At 49.1% G+C, this 20,875-nt stretch overlaps 2 protein-coding genes and 3 non-coding genes across 5 annotated transcripts; 4 read left to right on the top strand and 1 right to left on the bottom strand.

The window, feature by feature from the left end:
* Nucleotides 1-252: 252 nt before the first annotated feature.
* On the bottom strand, nucleotides 253-20,114 carry LOC135816048 (uncharacterized). The gene is made up of 8 exons (XM_065329412.1): nucleotides 19,608-20,114; nucleotides 17,392-17,618; nucleotides 16,688-16,776; nucleotides 15,276-15,368; nucleotides 4,058-4,167; nucleotides 3,214-3,319; nucleotides 2,487-2,568; nucleotides 253-803 (listed from the first exon to the last, which is right to left on the bottom strand). Exons 1-8 carry the CDS (start codon nucleotides 19,942-19,944, stop codon nucleotides 522-524), a joined length of 1,326 nt encoding a protein of 441 aa, XP_065185484.1. The 5' UTR covers nucleotides 19,945-20,114; the 3' UTR covers nucleotides 253-521.
* On the top strand, nucleotides 2,215-2,286 carry Trnad-guc (transfer RNA aspartic acid (anticodon GUC)). The gene has a single exon. It is a non-coding gene; the product is annotated as a tRNA-Asp (tRNA).
* Nucleotides 5,931-13,029, top strand: LOC135816039 (gamma-tubulin complex component 2-like). Its single transcript, XM_065329400.1, has 6 exons — nucleotides 5,931-7,547; nucleotides 8,427-9,052; nucleotides 9,304-9,463; nucleotides 10,959-11,123; nucleotides 11,407-11,541; nucleotides 12,266-13,029. The coding sequence occupies exons 1-6, from the start codon at nucleotides 6,057-6,059 to the stop codon at nucleotides 12,530-12,532; spliced, it is 2,844 nt and encodes a 947-aa protein (XP_065185472.1). The 5' UTR covers nucleotides 5,931-6,056; the 3' UTR covers nucleotides 12,533-13,029.
* On the top strand, nucleotides 10,848-10,919 carry Trnad-guc (transfer RNA aspartic acid (anticodon GUC)). The gene has a single exon. It is a non-coding gene; the product is annotated as a tRNA-Asp (tRNA).
* On the top strand, nucleotides 11,745-11,816 carry Trnad-guc (transfer RNA aspartic acid (anticodon GUC)). Its single transcript has one exon. It is a non-coding gene; the product is annotated as a tRNA-Asp (tRNA).
* Nucleotides 20,115-20,875: the final 761 nt, after the last annotated feature.

A 20,875-nucleotide genomic window follows, 5' to 3' on the forward strand; every position in this document is an offset into this window, starting at 1 on the left:
TTGGAGAAAGTGACTTTATTGCTACTGGTCACGGATGGGAGGGAGAGGGGGGGGTTTACCCTATGTATGATAGCAAGCAACCCCAACGTGTCCTCTCTTCAATCTGGTATTCGCATGCACAGTGTCGGCTTTTAAATAGATGATGTGAATGCCAACAGCGCTAGCAAGTAAGTTCAATAGGGATTCCGGAATCAACTTCAAAGCCGACTGTACAGGGCTATGATAAGTAATAGCTACAAGTACATGTAACAGTCAGGTTTAAAGGTTTCTTGTACAGAAATAGATCTCAAGCGTATGTAGAGCCTCTTCATTCTGAGGAATTTGTTAGAAAATGTCTGCTTCAAGCAAGCAGGTGAGGATCAGCAGTACCATCCGCTCGCTTCACGGTACGTGCATCACACCGATATCTGTCACGTCCATCTCCAGGTGTTTTATGCATGTGCAAGATCCTGGCATCAGCACCACCAGCACCAGTAGTCAGTGGGCAGTGAGCAGGATGTGATTAAGTCCAGTGCGACTATTTAGCCCGCTTCACCCAACGCTGAGCCCATTGAGGCAGTGATGGAACTATTTTGAGAATGGAAGTCCGTTCCGACCACTAGTGATGCTGCTGCTGCTGCGTCTGATGCACGGGAGTTCTGGCGCACCAGGCGATCAGACTCGGTGAACTCTCGGTCCACCGACGTGGGTATGTCAACCACTGTCATTCTGCGCCGTGTCAGCGATAAGAGACACTTCTTGAACAAGCCATGGCGCCCGTAGATGAGCGCGTTGAATAGACCTTGCAGCGGATTGAGCACGGCCTGAAGTGAGAAAGATGAACAACAGCTGACACTGTGTCACTAGCAGGAACAACCAAATACCTATTAACTACAACACACAGCAGCTTGCGGTTAGGAGGGTGCTGGCCAGCGAAGTGAGAGGCTACAGAGAGAGCAGGATCTTGGCGGAGCCAAGAGGATAGTCACGTCCAAGGGACGAAGACCGAGAGCCCTGAGTAGCCGGAAATGAGCATGGCCAACACCCCTTTATTTACTTTATCAAAGTAAATGAGAGATGAGAAATGGGAGGTGGGTGGGTGAAACACAATGATCTGACAAGAGTGATCCGCACACAGAACGAATCGAAATATATAACTAAAACACTACGAGCAAGGAAGAATGATTGTCGCACAGAACGGATCGAAAATATATAGCAGAGCAAACTCTAGCAAGACATGCAACGATGCATGCCACCCACGTCAAGCTACGAGCAAGCGTCATCATAACGCAGCCACACGCCTTCCACATCCGAGGCGAGCAACACGCATGAACGCCAAACTTTAGTATGACACGTTGAGTGCCTACGACGCATGCCGCCTACGTTGAGCGTCGCGCATGAATGAATGTCGCGTTGAGTGTCACGTTGTATAACACATAGAATGCCACGATGCATAGAGTACCATGTGAGCACGTACAGCGCACGTTCATAGCAGCATAGTTTGAGTGGTAGCACGAAGCAGCCGCGTGCACCCATTAATCTGCATTATTACTATAATGCTACACACACTGAGGCACAATGTTTGTTATCAGCAGCAGCAGCATCAGCTGCTTTGCTGCCAGTACAAAGCTAGCAAATCGAGGCCAGCTAAATAACAACACGATGCTTCACACGGTGCTTCACTTTAGAGCGAATCACTGAGCTGTGATCTGCATGCAGTCCAATGCTTGCAGTGTGCTCTAAGGTGAAACGTTGTTGGCTGGATTAGATATCAGAGTGGTTCCGCATAACGAATTTACGTTGTAAAAACCGTAATCGATCTACGGAAAGTCTTACGTAAACTGCATGTGCATCTGTGTTCCGCCATACGGAGTTTTCAAAATCACGTAGCTGCCCTTGGCAACTCCGAACGCGGCAGTGTATGACCAGATCGACATGGGGAGAGCGTCATAAATGTGTACCCCAATCCACTCACGGACCAGCTATGTTATCAGAGCCCTATCTACGTACTCTCCGTAGACAACTTTCCGTAAGTGGAGTGCAAACTCGCGAATTCACGGGTTTTCGCCGCCCACTAACGTAAAGTTGCTCAACTTTACATAGTGCGGAACCTCTCTATTATAGCGGTCTCCTTTGGCCTCGGCTTATTGAACTCCATCTGTATGGAATCCCTGCACCTCTATGTTTTGCTAGTGCAGTCAGGTGATGCTGTTTGGATACTGCATTATCAGTCAATCCTCGGTAGTATAGTGGTAAGTATCTCCGCCTGTCACGCGGAAGACCCGGGTTCGATTCCCGGCCGGGGAGGGCATTTCTTTTGCACTGTATTTTCCTAGGTCTTTTACCCAACTTGAAAAACGGGTGGGCGATGTAGTAAGCTTTGCCGACCAACTTCAAAACTGGTCCATATACATAGAACTGCTTGTCATGCATGCTTTCGTCCTGTGTTGATGGAGACAGAGCAAGAAGAGCCTTGCACTCTAATCTATGCCATTGCAGAATCTTACCTCGGCCATCCACAGTCCCAGTGGTGGTGCAGTGTACGCCTTGCTGAACTGCAAGATTCCGTCTACAATGTTAGCAGTCCAGCTACGTGCATACATATACAGCAAAACAACAAGCGAAACACATACACAGCCGTGTCTGTACAGACAATTTTACATGGAAAATAAGAGCGACCTATAGGTAGAGAATTACGGTCACATCATGCGTTTTAGTTTTCCGGCTCCAGCTCCCTCAAGCCCATCCGGATGTTTTTACAAAGAATACACATGCGGTTGCAGGAGATCATACTGCGGCATAATTATAGCGTTTGTTTGAAGATGCACATGCATGTGTTGGTCATTAGACTGGTTTCACATTTGTCACATGACCATATGAGACAGCCATATTATAGGTTCCAACTCCACTCTTTGTAGTACCTCCCGGGATCAGTATTTCCACTTGAAATAATATCCACCCCAATGCCTCATTCTTAGCATCCTTTTACTCGCTTCCATGTAATTGGGCTTATTGCCCGTTTGGTATTGCGAATTCAAATAAAAAAAAACAACAACAACAACAACACTCCAGTCAACCCTCGCATCTATGGGTCACATGATGTCGGCCATGTTGGTTCCACTGTGCACATGGCATGCCATGGTCACTTTTCACACAGATTTAGTCACAGGACCAATATGGGAAGCCGCTCTATTGATAAAATTATAATGCTGCGGGGATAACACTGTTGCGTACCAGATGTAGAAGAAGAAGAGGATCAGAAGGAACTTGTACTTTACAGCCAGCGTCATCTGGCGGCCTTGGTTCGTCACCTGTCCGGTGCGTTTCAGAACCTGCGTGACTGCAAGCAAACGAGAGGTATACAAAACGGGATAAGTCCTCCATCACGGTAGAGTCAGAAGTGACACTGAGCCTATGCTGCTCCCCGGATCATCACCGAAATCAATGATTAACCTTTTCTCTTTTTCAAATCTGGTGATATAAGGTGGACGGTGACAATATAATCGAAGACGTCACCACACAAGCAAGTAAAATAATATACGCTGGTAGCTCTATAGCACTCTGCCTCTCTTCTATCTCCCTCTACGTCATCCCTGCTGGAATAGGTACGAGGTCAGTGCATGGTGTGAGCCGGCATGAAACTCAGCTCACCAAGATCAATACAGTTGACCTCGAGATCGGGCGTAGCAACCAGTCTGGGCGTAACAACAACTTGCGAATAACAGCCTCGGGGCTACCAACTTGCGAATAGCAACATTATCTTCAGACCTAGTAACCCATTGACTTTTTAAGTGTTTTTGCTTTCAATCTGACGAATCACGACAACTCGTGAATGATAACACTTTTGTCATGCCCAATCGAGTGTCATTATTGATTATTCGCAAGGTTCTCTGTCTGAAAGAGGACTTGGGTGTTCGTTTTGGCACGAATTGATTCAGTCCCCTTACCGTTGAAGTCAGCTCTGTCAGTGTGACTCTGAAGTAGGAATCAGGGAGTAGCATAATACCCGTATTTTAGTCCTCCCTGGTAAGAATAGTGCAGCCTGCGTAAACAGACAGGCACTCCTGGCCTTACTTACCCCTACTGAACGCCTTGATATAGATGATGGGATTGACGATCATGACTATCAGTATGGGTATGTAGAGACTGCTGTATGTAGTGTACAGGTTGACATCATGTGTGGCACACCTGCATGTACACATACACGTAGCAGCAACAGAAATAAAACACACTGTACGGTTTTAAAACCTCCGTATGAAGTGACCTGTGCGGGGATGTAGGGATTATCATTATACGCATGATTTGAGTCAGCGGACCCGCTTATGTGCGCTATGTACACAGCGTGAGCCGCTAGTGCAAGTGCAGCGCTGTGCCGAGCGAGTTCACGACCGTCACCAAAGCATCTCGGCTGAGGATGTAATCGCATAATGTCTATAACATACAGCTGGACATTCCGTACTCATGAGTTGTCCAACCTGTTACCATGGTTACTGCATACGTTATCAGTAATAGGTTCGACAATCTCATCCGACTCACCAAGCACCAGGCTAACTTTTAAATGGCTGGTGCTGGAGACTTGTGGGTGCAATGTATAATCCGTGTACCCTTCCTTCCTGTCTCGATCATACCGGATAAGCAAATCAGTGGTGATACTGATCAGAAGCTTCCCGAGCACTAATCATGAGAAGCAATGGATTACAGACATCAGTTGAGATGCTTTGGCAAAGCCGCTTGGCACAGCCGTGAATGCAGTAGCTCAAGTGAAACCACCGAATCACACTGCACACTTAGCGCCCGCCATAAGCGAATCCGCCAGTTTGCCACCGTAGTATTATTCGCATGACCTTTAGGTCCTTTATAGATAAGTCTTGCTGACGCTGTATTATAATTTATACATGTACTTGTAGTTCATGTTTGCCTCCCCTTCCTCATTAATGCGCTGATGATGCCCCTGAATGGGCGAAATATTGGCAATCCTTTGTCATTCATTTTGTGCAGGTGACTGGCCCGGAGAGCGTGTTCCGACGGGGAATCGAAGTGTTTTCAAGTGCAAGGGAAACACTGCTGTGGAGCTGGAGACTCGTTCTCAGGAAACCGTGATAGAGAGACAACTCCCTAGTCTAGAAGGACAACTAAAATTACTTGAGCACAAAACCACACCAAGACACATTGGGCGTGTTCGATTACACACAATTCCGTCCATCCTAGAATTTGTTACGGTGCATGCACCGTTCGATTACACAATAACGTCACCAGAATCGATGGAATCCAATTCCGTCGATTCTGAAGAGAGAGCGGAAGTCTAACTTCTCCCGCCAGAATTTGCGCACTTAAGCCATGCTTGGTCCACGTGCGCGTGAGGGTGCACGGGATCCCACGTGATCCCCTTTTACGATCTTTACGTGTAGTCATTCGTTTACATGGCCGCAAAACGGTTCATTCTGATCATTCGGGAAAAATACTTATTATAAAACCAGGATCCAGAAACCTGTGTGTAATCGGAAGCGTCCATTGAACACTGGATAGCGGCAGTCAGTGCTATCATGAATAAAAAATAATGGGCTCATGGCCCAGTCTTCAATGGTCTTGCTGAAGCAAAATCCGGACCCCACCGCCCAGTGGCACAGGCAGTGACTGTCTGTGTTGACTGTTGTGTGCAGGGAGTAGTACAATGGTAATAATAATGGTACATTGTATTGTACTACTCCCTGGTTGTGTGGGCCATGGCGCCATGGGCATGGGAATGCTCTTCTCATGTTCGAGTTCGAGTTCGACGCGTCGACCAGTGGTCGACGTTCGACTTCGAGTTGATGTTCACGGTGGCGATGTTGTCAAAAGCTGTTGCTATGCAACAGCACAAGAAATCTGGCGCGAAACGCGTCAGGCACGCTTCGAGTTCAAGACGACACGATGCCTCGTGATGACAAAATTATTGTCATGCATGCAGCAGACTTCTTCAAATCAAAAACAACTTCAAAACTCAAACGAGTCAAAGTCAGAGAGAAGAGCGAAAAAGTATTTGCTAGCAAGACGACGGGTGATAGAGAATTCATGTCTTTCCTTTCGTAGCAGTCGCCATGAGTGAATTTCGTAAGCACCATCTCGTCTCGGAGCTGTTGTCGTTGTTGGGTGCCACCGACACAATTCGTCCAGAAATTTTGCTAGACTTCCTCAGCAATAAGGCGTTGACACAAAAGGTACAGACTCAAGTTGCTGCACACCAAGCCAAAATTCGAGTGGCAGAGTCCAGTGCCCAGCCCGAAAAGTTTGTTCAGCTTTACGATGAACTGAAGAGCAAGCAGTTGCGTGAATTGGACCCGTTCGTGTACATTTTATCTCGAATAGCCGAGGACAAAAGTCTGAGAGAGTTCCTTCAGACGACATGCAAGCACCCTGCCGTGGCCGCTGCGGACACCGATGGCGGAGAGCTGCAGGCGCTGCCGGCGGAAATTCTCGACCGTCTACCCGCGCCAGTTCGTAGTGTTGCTACTGCTACGGACGGCAGCAGTAGCACCAGTGGTCCTGCGTCGTCAGCATCACCCGGACCTGCAGCAGCAGCAGCAGCAACAGTCATGACTGCAGAGGAAGTCAGCACTTTGCGCAGTCAGCTGGCGTCTCTCTCCAAGACCACCACGGCTGACGTCCGGCAGCGTCGCAGCAAGCAGCAGCAACAACAGCAGCAGCGCCAGGGCAAAGGAGTCAGCGTAGAACTTCCAGCAATGCCGGACTGGTTGGCGACACGGTGCAATCTGACAGAGGACTACCCGGCAGTTTCCGGTACACGGTCGGCGGGCCAGGCTACTGGCCCTATAGGAAATCTACCAGTACGTGTCCAGGAGAGAGTGTTAATGCAAGACCTGATCCATGTTCTTCAGGGCGTCGACGGGCAATACATCAAAGTCGAAACTCTGAAAAACAAGCTGGACGCGCGAGTGAAGGTGCAAGCGCCCAAGTTCAAAATTGACCCGACGCTTGACCAGTCGCTATCGGAGCTGGCCACGCGATTGCTTCCATTGGCGTCGCAGCGGTCCGTCATCTGGCAGTACGTCGAGGGTGACGGCGGTCCGCTGAGCACGTACGGACCTGTGCGTCAGGCGTTCTGCGCGTCGCTGCGCCGCGAGATGAAGGACCTGGCCGTGTTCGTTGCCCAGCTGGAGCACGCCCTGCGCACGGACTGCCTGACGCTGCAGCAGATGCTGTTCTACGCACAGCCCTACCTGAAGGCCATGTCGGCGCTGGCCGAGGCGTGCGCGAGGGCGGCGCAGGGCCGGTGTCGTGGCGCCCGGCTGCTGTCGCTGCTGCACGAGTTCACCAGCAACACGGTGGGCGAGATCCACGCGCTGTTCAGCATGCTGACCGTGGCCGCCGCTGCGCCCTACCTGGCCATGGTGGAGAAGTGGGTGTACCGCGGCGTCATCGATGACCCGCATCGCGAGTTCATGGTCGAGGAGAGCTCCAGCATTGCACGGCAGCGCCTGCGCGAAACCTACAACGACGCCTACTGGGAGAGTCACTACACGATTCGCAAGGACTGCGTACCGGTGTTCTTCGACTCTGTTGCCGATAAGGTGAGTCTGTTGTGGTGCTTGCCAGACAGACACAGGGTATCTTGCTTGTCGGGCCAGTGTACTAGTAATAGACCGTGATCAGAGTGTTCTGTATCCTACTGCATGTAATATGCTGAGCTGCAGCATGTGTCTTGATATACGCAGTAGCACATGTATATGCAGGGGCGTAGGAGTGGTTTTGGAAGTGGTACGACCAAAGGTCGGCGCGGCCGAAGGCCGTTTTGGAGGGGGGTGCGGGGGACGTCCCCCGGGAAAATTTTGTAAAAAAGACACAAAATCCTGCGTTCTGGGAACGTCTGGCACACTTCACACACACTTCTGGCGCAGTGTACATGCAGTCGAGTCGAGTACAGTAGACTCAGTCCGACTGCAGATGCATAACAGATCTACGAGTCTAGAAAAAGGTCAAAGTCTGATGCGCATATGCATCGATGGATCCTGATTTTTTTTATTACGGTTTTGCACGTTCCGGACGGACCACACTTTTCGAAAAGTGGTACGGCCATGGTCGTACCAGTCGTAGCGGGTGCTACGCCCCTGATATGACTGTATACTTCAAGGTATGATTGTATATTATCATTGTAGTCCTACAGTGGGTAGTATCTGCATACTAGTACTTGTATCTCTTTGCACATTCCACACAGTAAGGTTGATGGACCGTATGCTTGCGGTAGTATTGCATCCTGTGCACCGCAACACCAGCACACTGTGTGTGTGCGTGTGTGTGTGTGTGTGTGCGTGTGTGTGTGTGTGGGTGTGTGTGTGTGTGTGTTACTATCCCAGTGTCACAGTTGCAATGGCTATCACACGCGTGCATTGATCTGCCTGTTGACTACTAAGTCCTATCTTGTTGTGTTGCCTGTTGTTGTTTCTCCTCAGATCCTGTGCGCCGGCAAGTACCTGAACGTGGTACGTCAGTGCGGCCGCAATGTCGAGTGTCCCACCGCCGTACAGCTACACTACACGGCCAGCTCGCCGCGTCACGGCTACGTGCAGGCCATCGACACGGCGCACACGTTTGCCGCGCAGTGCGTCCTGCGCCTGATCATGGACGAGGCCAACCTGAAGGCGCGGCTGCGCAGCGTGCACCGCTACTTCCTGCTGCAGCAGGGCGACTTCTTTGTGCACTTTCTCGACCTGGCCGATTCGGAGCTGCGCAAGAACGTTGACGAGATCGCCGCCGGGCGACTGGAGACGCTGCTGGAACTGGCGCTGCGTTCCACGGTGGCTGAAATGGACCCGTACAAGGACGACCTGCGTGTTATTCTGAAGCAAGACGACCTGGTCACGCAGCTCTCCTGCATCCTGGCCGTCGAGACCGAGGTCTCCAGGTCTGGCTCGAATGCCTCCATGGCGTCTCTGGCCTCCGCTATTCACAATCATAGCGATCGCAGTGACTTCCGCCTCAGCGGCCTCGAGGCATTCGCGTTTGACTACGAAGTGCAGTGGCCACTGTCCCTCGTCATCAGCCGCAAAGCGTTGACCAAGTATCAGCTGCTGTTCAGGTAAGTCACGTTTGTCTTGTGGTGTTCTATAGTCTTGCCTTGGTGGAAGACTTGCAGTCTTGCCGGCACTCATTAATACGGAGCCAGTGAGGCACTGGGCAGTGGTAGCACTGCTCAGAGTGACACTGAGAGTGTCTACCTTCGTGTGTGTGTGTGTGTGTGTGTGTGTGTGTGTGTGTGTGTGTGTGGGTGGGTGTGTGTGTGTGTGTGTGTGTGTGTGTGTGCGTGCGTTTGTGTGTGTCCACCTGCAGGCACTTGTTCTACATCCGCTATGTGGAGAGGCAGCTCAACAGCTGCTGGATGGCAGCAAAGTCGTTCAAGCAGCTGTGCATGTCCTCTAAAACCCAGGCTGCCATTGGCTGGCTAGCGCCGGCGTTTGCTCTACGCCAGCAGATGCTGAGCTTTGTGCAGGTGAGTTCTAGCCGCGGTATCTCAAGTTTATCGGTTTGTGTGTGTGTGTGTGTGTGTGTGTGTGTGTGTGTGTGTGTGTGTGTGTGTTGGGAATTTTGCAAAGCCGCACACTGTATCGTACAGTGAGCGACATCTGCGCCTGGCACTGCAGTCATTGTGCCTGGCACTGCAGTCATTGCGCCTGGCACTGCAGTCATTGCGCCTGGCACTGCAGTCATTGCGCCTGGCACTGCAGTCATTGCGCCTGGCACTGCAGTCATTGCGCCTGGCACTGCAGTCATTGCGCCTGGCACTGCAGTCATTGCGCCTGGCACTGCAGTCATTGCGCCTGGCACTGCAGTCATTGTGCCTGGCACTGCAGTCATTGTGCCTGGCACTGCAGTCATTGCGCCTGGCACTGCAGTCATTGTGCCTGGCACTGCAGTCATTGTGCCTGGCACTGCAGTCATTGCGCCTGGCACTGCAGTCATTGTGCCTGGCACTGCAGTCATTGCGCCTGGCACTGCAGTCATTGCGCCTGGCACTGCAGTCATTGCGCCTGGCACTGCAGTCATTGCGCCTGGCACTGCAGTCATTGTGCCTGGCACTGCAGTCATTGTGCCTGGCACTGCAGTCATTGTGCCTGGCACTGCAGTCATTGTGCCTGGCACTGCAGTCATTGTGCCTGCATGTTGCAGCTTTACACGCAGAGAGAACTATGGCCCACTTTACTTGAAGTCAGATAGGTTAGATAATATGTTAGTAGACGTACAGTGTACTGTAGAACGGGTAATTCTAGCGACTATTAATTTTAGCGTTTTCCCATTGTCAACCGGTTAGCGACGTTTTATTTTAGCGATTTGCAGCGATTTTACTCACGGATCACCAGTGCACTACTAATGTCTCAACGGATTAGCGACTTGAAACTTTAGCGAAAATGAGTCGATCGCTAAATTCGCTAGGGTTTTTACGTCGCTAAAATTACCTGTTCTACAGTACTCTCTCGGTGATGGACTTTTGGTATCACAGGGGTTCAGTCACACGTAACAGATACGCGAGCGTGGGTGACTCATGTAAAGTTCATGCTGTCGACTTGTGTTTGCAATGTTGTGTTTTGTCAAACAAACTCGAAACATGTTAAAGTGCGGATACAATCTTTTTGTTTCGGTCACAAAGAAAACTCGGTTGGGGGTTTGGGTGCAGGAGACAACAGCAAAAACCGCGTCATCATCTTCAGTATCTCCAATGCTCGGAAAGGCTGGACTGTGACTGTTTGTCTACTCACGGACTGTGCGTGACTGCAAAAAAACTATCGCTTGAATGAGTATGAGTGAATCAGCTGACAGCATGCTGGTGCAGAGAGAGAATGATCTTGATCCGACTTTTCCTTGTAGCTCTCAGTCAATCCTCGGTAGTATAGTGGTAAGTATCTCCGCCTGTCACGCGGAAGACCCGGGTTCGATTCCCGGCCGGGGAGGACATTTCTTTTTTTCTTATTTTTCTTTTCTTCTGCTAGCACATCTGGGATTACACGTGCATTGAAGTTGTGGAGCAAAATCGTGCACAGCTGGAAGCATCTCTGTCGCAGGCGACCACTGTGGACCAGGTCCTGGCGTTGCACAACGACTTTCTGGATCGGTGCCTCAAGGACTGCATGCTCACCACCCCGGAGCTGCTCAAGGTATGTATGACAAGCGCTTTTTCACAATCCGACTATGTTCATCCACTGCTCAGAAAGAAATGACTGTGGAGGCGCATACCATTTCTTGTGCGGCTGCAGTGCCACTGTTTTGCCCCTTCATACGAATAAAAAAATAAGTATCCGAAATGATGACATAATCGTATGTTATCACTTTTGAGTGAGTTTTCTTTTTTGTTGGTAATTTTTTGCTCTTGCCTATGTGGGTGGGTGGTGTGTATGGATGTATGGATTCGTGGCTGGGTGTGCCTATGGAAATGGCTAGATCATCCACAAGCTTCTGACGACGTGCGTGATGTTCACGAATTATCTTCACAAGTTCTTGCGCGGAAAGGACCTCAGCGAGCTGGCATCTGTCATTTCCGGAAAGCCAAAAAAAGCCAAGAAGAAGGCTGCTGCGGTGAGTTTGAGTCCGTGTGAGCTGCAATTAGTACAAACAAGCCATTCTATGGGCTTCTTGCTTTGTTTAAAAAAATTCCTCGTCTTTGCTTGGATTTTCCGAATGGACTGGGGTACCCGGGTGTACTTGAAGTATTGTTCAAATTTTCCTTGCATTGAACTGTCCACTTAGTGATGCTGTCTGGCAATGGCATAGTCAGTCAATCCTCGGTAGTATAGTGGTAAGTATCTCCGCCTGTCACGCGGAAGACCCGGGTTCGATTCCCGGCCGGGGAGGACATTTCTTTTTTGCTCTTCTTTCCCCTGTGGACTTCCTAATTTCCTGCTTGTGATGAGGCGGAGGTTGTTATCTCAAAATTGCAGAGATGCGAGATTTCTTAGTCATTCCTTCTGCCAGGTAACTATGCGGCCCTTGTCTGCGGTAGGATTGTTGCATTATTCTTGAAATCGCGATGCATTGATACTTGAGCAGGTTCGGTGAACACGAATTCCATGATACACCTCGCTTGTACTGCTGCTGCTGCATTGATGCCTTCATTGAGGAGGTTCGGTGTACACAAATTCCACTGTGCACCTTGTAATGCTGCTGCTGCATTGATGACTTCATTGGGCAGGTGGTGTACACAACTTCCATGATACACACAGTGTGGTGATGTAGTGTGCAACACATGTATGTACGTTGTGTGTGTGTGCCCGTGTCATTACGATTGCTATATCCCGTGCAGGCGGTGGCGTCTGAGCAGACAGGCCTGACACAGAGCAGCGACATGGAGGGCATGCTGTCGACGATCTCGCGCAACTTCGTCAAGTACATGCTAGCGCTGCTCAGCGAGCTGCGCAAGGTCTCGGTCGACGAGTTTGAGCGCTGCATGAGTAGCATGGTGGCGCGCCTGGACTACAACTCCTACTACAGCAAGCAGGAGGAGGCGCAGCAGGCCATGTACCAGTCCAACACGTCACTCTCCTCGATCGGTTCACTTAACCTGGGCTGAGAGACGGCGGCGAGGCTTGCAGAGCACGTACGTTGATCTCCGCTGGCTCTTGTTTGCCACAGCCTAGGCACAGGTGCCACTACCACTAGGTTATATTTACCTTCTACTTTCTAGGTAAGAGAGTGTGCTCTATTGTGTGCAATTACTTAGACCCTCAACACAGCACTTGGTGTAGAGTCCGTGCAGTGCGTTGCGTTTAGACTCATGACACCGCACTGGGTCTACTGGCGGTGCGCTGTTTCAAACATCAATCATATTCTTCATGCAACACATGGACCGTTTTTTAGCTTAGGGTTTGTGACATTTTATATCCTAAATCCTTCCCTTAGTGTTGTGATTTAGACTTTTATCACTCTTATACGATTCTCTAGCTCACTCTCTAATTATTTCGGGATGGTCAGGAACATGATCTGAGAGTTGGCTCAGACTTGTTGCCTTTTTTAAAGCCATATAAACCAACAAGAACTATCTTGATTGTATCTTCATGTCTGCTTTCACTCTGGTTCTTACTAACTGAATTGGGTGTGCATCTAATTTCTGAACTGGGCATGGGAACTGAATAACAGAGTACTCTGTATATAATACGTTGTTTGTAACTTAAATTTCGGTAACTTCGGTAGAGAAACTAGGCACCTAAATTTAGATTACACCTAAATGGCACTGGAGTATCCTTGTATTATATGTGCAGGGACCTAATTCTACGTTACACCTGAAACCTAGCAGGTCCCTGACACCGAACTTTTACTACTGTACACCTAAAATTACATGTTATTACACAGTACCCATCCATGCATGCATGTGCTCTTGTAGCCACAGTATACATGTACTTGAAGTACCGTAAAGTGCCACGAGAGCGCCCGCCTCGATTTTACAGCCAGGGAAAGGAAAATCTTATGGCAGAGTGCATGCAGCTAGGTTGTTGGTACAGTGTGAGAACCATAGACTCCTACTAGTAGCCTACAGTAGAGTCGCGCAGCGAAAAACTTGGAGCCCACGAACGTTCAGCCCGAAATACTAAGAACGCCGCCACCTCGGGTTAAGAACAGCGGTGTCGGTTTTTCTGGTAGCGTTTGGTAATCGTTGGTGCTCAAAACGAGTGCTAACGATTTTTTATGCATGTGTATGAGTGACAGTATTCTAGCCCCTGCACTCCATCCGATAGTGAATATGAGTACAATCATGTACTTTCAAGCGCAGTAAAATTGATTTGTGGCTTTGAAAGAGATCGGAAGAGAATACTCTTTTCAGTTCATTTGCGGGAAAGGTCAGAGATAAGAGGAGTTGCCGGAGGGTGATGACAAGATTCTTCGCTCTAGAAACAACATGAAATTCTCTAGGTCATGTTGATAAGCCAGCCAGATGTCAACAGATGTCAACAGTACGGTGCCACAAATTTCTAACGTAGCAAAGGTATTGTGGAATTTCTTCGTAAACTGATGTTCGAGGTACACGGGTAGAGCCGGCAAGAATCGATAATACCAATATATCGATCGTTAATGATATTGGTTGATCGTTAAGAGTTATTGAATGATCGTTTCAGCCCTAGTTTTTACGCTCATTTTCCTTGCAGAATTGCCGCAGAATAGAGAAGGATTTGCAGAATTAGCGCAGAATTTACTGTTTTTAGCCGCAAAATTCTGCACCGAATTTCTGATATTCTGCCGCGGAATTCACGGGGGACAGAAGACACTATGGTACATAAGATTCCATACAAATTGTTTCTAAGAACGTGCTATAAGAACGCAGCCAGATTGCTGAAAAATAAGAACGTCCCTTGGAAGCAACGTTCTGGGACGCACGACTCTACTGTAGGGCAGTTCTAGTTCTTGTGTGAAGCTCCAAGGTAAACTGAGTACGGATGTACTGCACAGCATGCAATGTGTCTACAAGTTACGTGTCGTGTGACCTGCAGACAGGACACCACGTCCACGCCAGAGCGAGAAGGCTTGGCACCAGGGAATTTTCTAGAACCGCCCCAACCGGTTTTCGACCGGTTGGAATTGTTGGCGACCGGTTGAAAAGTTACAAATCAGTTCCAACCGCCCGTACTTTTCTGTGGGTGAATGGAGCTGTGAATGGTCAAACGCTTTTTCTGGACGGATACTTCCAGCGAAGGCGCGTGAGCTGGTACTAGGGTCACGAGTATGTACGGTTTGCTACACTCCAGCACCAAGAAATCTGTTAAATTGCTGTCGAGTGCCATATTTGGGTTGTATTTTGAAAAAAATTTCCGGGGGGACCCCGCACCCCCCGACTCTTCATTGGACCGTAACCGGTTGGAAATTCGTCCTAGAATATACCCTGCTCTCGCGGTACTTTACGGCGCATATATTGTGTGCCAGCTGCAGGTGTGTGTGGCTTTGTGGACCTGCAGGCGAGGCCCAGCTGTTAGTGCACAGTTATCCACACAATTTTCTGGTGCATGCAATGGTCTATGGTGTTGTCACTTGTTAGTTTCCCTGTTCGGCCTAGATAAGCTCGATTAACACATAGGGATCCAGTCACAAGATGAACGGAATGGCTTGCATTTGTATTGCGATTCATAACAAAGCACAGGACGTACTTCGGAGTACACACAGGCACTGCACGCACAGCGCACGTGCCAGGGAGTCGTACCCAAACCAGGTTTGGGTGCGACTCCCTTGAGTAAGGCCTAAGGAGAATCCATGAATACTAAATAGCCGCACACACGAAGGCAAGCAATGCAATGTCATAATAATTCAAGTATTCTGCAACCACTTACCGTACACCAGACGGGTAGAACCTGGCGAATATACTGACAGAGGCAGGCAACAGTGCACCGCACCAGCACAACACCTTGAATAATAGTGGCCTCCTGATATACAAACACACACACACACACACGTGCATGCCGACAGAACACAGAAAGGGCATTTAAAAACAGACGTACTGCAATTGGACAGCAATTACCGGCACACAATGCAAGTACATGCCGACAAGCACGTACATGATAGACCAGTTGTAGTAAGTGGCGTCCACAGAAACTTGAACAGGCTTGGCTTGCTCAAATAAGAAAGATGTAACACCATGTACATGCTGATTGCGGTGGGGGCTTGCCGAGTTCAGCTAGCATAATATTAGCAGAAATCCAAGGTTTCACAGAATATTAAGAAAAAAATACAACCCCATCCACGACCAGGTCCAGCAGACGCCGATTCGATACAACAGAAAAAAGTTTTCTTTCTCCAGAATTCATCAGTGAGTACATCCAGTAAGGAGAGAGAGTAAAGGAGGTTGAAATAGCTCACTGTAACGACTGATATACTACGCAGGGTGTCAAGGTATAAGGAAAATGGGAGCCAATGACGAGGTGTGAACAACTACTTCAGTAAAATTGACAGCAGCACATGATATGTGATGACAACAGCACATACTACATCAGCAGTTACTTGCATCTATACGGTAGGTACCCTACGAACGAGAGTGACGTGTGACTTCTAACACATACAACAGTGCAGTGTCCTCCTACGCACTGTGAAGAGCACTTGCGGCAAAGTGTGACCGTGTAAAAGCAACAAAAGTTGCGCTCGGTGAAATCCGACCCAGAGTGCATATTTGGCGCCCTCAACTTGCACCGACCCTTGACGCTCTGGAAGTGGCACAAATGTGGCTGTACGTATGCATGTACCATGACAATGATGTAATCGGAACTGGTTTTGCACTTTGGGTCGGATTTCAGTGAGCGCAACTGTACAACGTGCAATGTTCTCCTCCGGTCTGCACAGGTTTGGTCACTGAATCACGGTGAACATCAATATTGATACAGATTCTAACACTTGATTGATAATGACCCGATGCCTTGTTATTGTGTCACACGTTTTGTTCAGGGCATTATCTGCAAGTGTTAGAATCATCGCCGTGCACGTCCACACCATCAGGAGCCTAACCTATGCGGACAGCATGAGAACATTACACATTATCGGAAAAAAAACAGTTACGAAAAACAGCTGCTCGTTCTTCTGTCCGTGAACATTACACATTACACTTGTGGCTAGGAGGTCACTCTTTGCCGCGAGTCCTCTTCACAGCGCGGCTTTTAACAATTAGGTGTACTACCTGCAACCCGTTTCTCTATACATGCATGATGTACACCCCTTGCACAGTCTAGGCATGTACGCGCGCACCTGGACTTACATTGGCTTGTTGGCTAAGTTGTGATACACGTTCACGGCATACGTCAGCGTCCACAGGTACGTCGCCACGTAGAAATAAACTAAGAAAAACTACAAACACACATGCACATAAACACGTAAACATGCACGCACACACACGCGCACACACACACGCGCGCGCGCACACACAAACACACACACACGAGAGATTCGACTTGGTGCCAAGAAGAATACAATAGGAATAAAGGAAATAGGAGTGCATGTCTGGTGCCCGAAACATCTACTTTTAAGTCAGTTTGTGCACTTTTATTATGCAGCACCCATTGTAGTGAGAGACCGCCAGTCAGGTGAAGAAACTGGTCACCTCAGACCCAGTCCATGCCTCAGAATAGGTTTTGACTAGTAGAGAAAGAGCACATGACAATATAACCTCTCTATATGAAACCGTTCTGTCCGCAGATTGAGTAACATCTCTCTTATAAACACCTTCATTTCTTCATACATATACCGGCATGATCTCCATTATTCCCCATGCATACGTTGTCTGATAGTTATTGTGTACTATGGGACTGCATGACCCTCACGCAACCCGCATGGGGTGCTTGCCACTGAGATATTTGTTACAGGTTACACTGCGCGACTGGGGCCATGCTGCCCACCATGGCAGTGACAACCGACAGCACTGCTGGTGACCGAGACTGAATGAATCAGCCATGCAGCCCTTACCTCCACAGGTCCGCCGAGCAGCTCGTACCACCACTTGTTGGGCTGGAACTCTATCGCCGGCGTCTCCGTTCCGGGCGCCACTGTATCGGCCAAACGGCCACCGTGAAGTAAACCCGCACTGGAACTTGTCATGACGTCGGGCAGTGTGGTGTCGTTGGAGCCAGAGTTGCTGGGGTACGGAATGGGCCCCTTGAAAGAGAACGCCATGATGCTGCGGACAATCAAAGCTGCAGGCACACGATCACATGACAGAAGAGGTGCAGGAAGAGGTAAAGTAACATCGGGTGCCAACGAACGGGAGTCTCCACTTGACAATTGCTTGTCGTACCTCTTCATGTATTAATGCAAGCAGTACTGGGCAGAGTGTGTGGGTTGGCAAACATTTACTGCTCCATGAGGATTGGCCTATGTATCATCTCATACACTCACAAAAGTGTACCATAAAGTACTGGTGATCCCCCCCCCCCCACACACACACGCTGTGTTACTTCCCAGCTGGTTTCCGGCAGGAGACGTGAATTAGATCAAGCCTCTCAAGTACTACCGTATGTACAACTGCACAAAGAGATTAGAATCATCAAGTTGCCGTGCTGGACTGTGCACATTTTCATCCACATGCCGCATCTGCACTGTCGCGCATCGTGTACAGTCAACTTCGCTAATAACGACTGCGGATATAACGACAATTCGCGAATAAGGACAGAATGTCCATGCCCAGAGCAAATTCCCACCCAACTGTAATATATATAATGAGACTTCGGGTATAACGACACTTCGCGAATAAGGACACTTTTCTGATGCCCCGCTGAGTGTCGTTATAAGCGAAGTACATCTGTTCAACCGTCGGGTCAACGCCGTATGTTGACGTATAAGCTGAAGTTGCTTCACAGGTAGATATTCAACAGCGGAAATTAGGGAAGGGGCAGATCAAAGTATATACATTGCATCAGTTGACTTCAGTTGTTATACATACACACATGTTTGACCCGCAGGTGGTGATGGTAGTGGGAAAGTGTGGCCGCCACTGGGCGCCTGGCAATGCCAAAGCTGAGCATGCACAAGTATCGGCAACACCATAGCTCAGTGGATAGAGCATCGCTGGCCTATTACTATAATGAGGGTCCCTGGTTCGTGTCCTGGTGGTCATATTCACCTGTCTTGAAACTTTCCCCCTTTCCAGTGCCTTCAACTTACTGTAAAAGCCATTATTCTAACGAGGCGCATATATAACGATTTCACAGAATTGACTGGTTTACGTGTACAAAAGGCAACGATTCTCACCCATTCTCAACGCTCAATAGGACAGTACATCTATCGATTTCTGTATAACGAATCAACGATTTCTATTTTAACGACAGATTTCTCCTCGTTAACTCGTTAGAGTTAGCACTTCGTTATATATATGGCTTTTACATGTAGTACATGACTATAACTATTATGATCCAGTTTGATGGTGTTACCCATTAAAAAAAAGGTCACAAGGATCATATCTCATGTCATGAACATTCATGAGTCATGAGTCATGAGTGACTACTTATTGTAGGGCATGCCAACAGTACTGACCTCCGGCAATGCATGGAACACACACCCAGTGGCTATGATGGACCCCAGTGACAGGGCTTAGGGCTAGTCCATGATAACAGCTGTGCAGGGCAGAGCTATAGGGAATAGACCTGCTACAGGAAGCAGACCTGCTATAGGGAGCAGACCCGCTACAGGGACAGGCCCTTCTCTGTAGTCTTTAATTCTTTTTAATTCATTGGCGTGCAAACGAACCTTGCCCCAGGCGCGTAACCCGCATGGGGCACGGGGGGGGGGGGGGGGGGGGGGGGGGGGGCACGTGCACCCCCGCATGCCCCCACCTAAAAATGTCGACCTTCATTGTAGGTTCAGTATGCACATGATGACCAATAATGACATGCACCAGCCATCCTGCACATATGCGGCCGTGCTCCACCCCCCCCCCCCCCCCCACACACACCCCTGAGCTACGCCCCTGTTGCACCTCTCCCCTGCCCCTCGGCCACACTGGCACTGTGCCCACTTCACCCTCGATCATTCATTGCTAGAACGTATCTACAGTCAGTCATGTACTCTACTAGTACTAGTACATGACTTTGGAGTAATTATCAGTATGGTTTCCACATCAGTGAAGTAAGGACTTAAAATGAAAATTTAATAGGTCGTTCCGCATGATAATACATGTAGTTACTTACTGATGCATGCCAATGCATCCGCATACGCAAGCCCGACCACGACCTCAGGGTCCACGAACCCCTCCACAGGTCTGCTGGCACCGCCACTGCTTTCACCCCGCACCGAGCGCTGCTCCCATGTCCGCCTGGCCATCGAGTGGGTCAGGAACTCGGACGAAGTCGCCGTGGAGTAGCGCTGCCGCTGCAACTGCTGCTTCCAGATGCGTACCTGATGGATGGCTCCAGCAAGACCAGCGATAGCGCTGAGCATAGTGACGACATGGTATGCCAGCAAGCCATTGTCCCCCAGCTCGTCCGGTGTAAGGCAGTAGAACGAGTCTCCGTGAGGAGAGGCCATGTCAGCTTGCCAGGCCTGCAACTCGGTAGAGTGTTTTTAGTCGACCAGGCCAACGGGAAATGTAATGTCCTTGTTATGAAAATGTTGGAGAAAGTGAGCTACTTTTTGATTTCACCACTTCATTCTCCAAAGTTTCACGATGCACCCGGCCTGCAGTAGCGGCTATTCGCCGCTACATGTATTTTCTTTGACAGTTTGAAGCATTATTTTCTGACTGATATCATCATGATCAGAAGTGACAACTGAGTCTGTGCATGTGACACTTGAAGTTGAACCAGTTACTACAATCTTGACCTGTGCTCAGTGTGATCAGTATCCATGGTATCCGAGATTATCAGAGATGACTCCATTTAGCATGATAATCATTGTGAGGGCTTGTACTGGCTAATTAGTAATGGCCGTGGCTTGTATTGGCACGACTCGTGTCATGAGGCAATATTGGCAGTTGCAGACAGACTCAGTAGTGTACCGGTGAGGGCTACATCCGGATATCCCTCGCTCTTTCGAGTTTTTGGCAAAGCCTACTACTTGGACAGAGTGTGCATACGACGAGGACAGGCTACAGAGTCAGTGGAACAGTTCAATGGTTATTTCAAGTACCCTGGATATTATTGGGATACTAACACACGATGTCTATGGGATATAATTATCGTAGTGGTCAAACGGGTACCCTGTAAGCTATCGGGCGGGCCCCGCCACTACCGGGTCGGGTACTAATACCCGCTAAGCTCATGCACCACACTATAGTATTAGTAAGACAGTAAATACCCAAGGGCCGTAAAATATGTACTTCATACCCAAGGCACTCTATCTGAGGTCAACTGAGTAAATAAATTAAAAAGCAGGGTGCTACACTACACAGGGCAGTCAGGGGTTTCACGTCGTACTACATGCATGTATACAATGCACCCCATAGTATTATACCCAGGGC

This window comes from Sycon ciliatum, chromosome 1, assembly GCF_964019385.1.
Source record: "Sycon ciliatum chromosome 1, ocSycCili1.1, whole genome shotgun sequence".
In the NCBI taxonomy this organism is placed as follows: domain Eukaryota; kingdom Metazoa; phylum Porifera; class Calcarea; order Leucosolenida; family Sycettidae; genus Sycon; species Sycon ciliatum.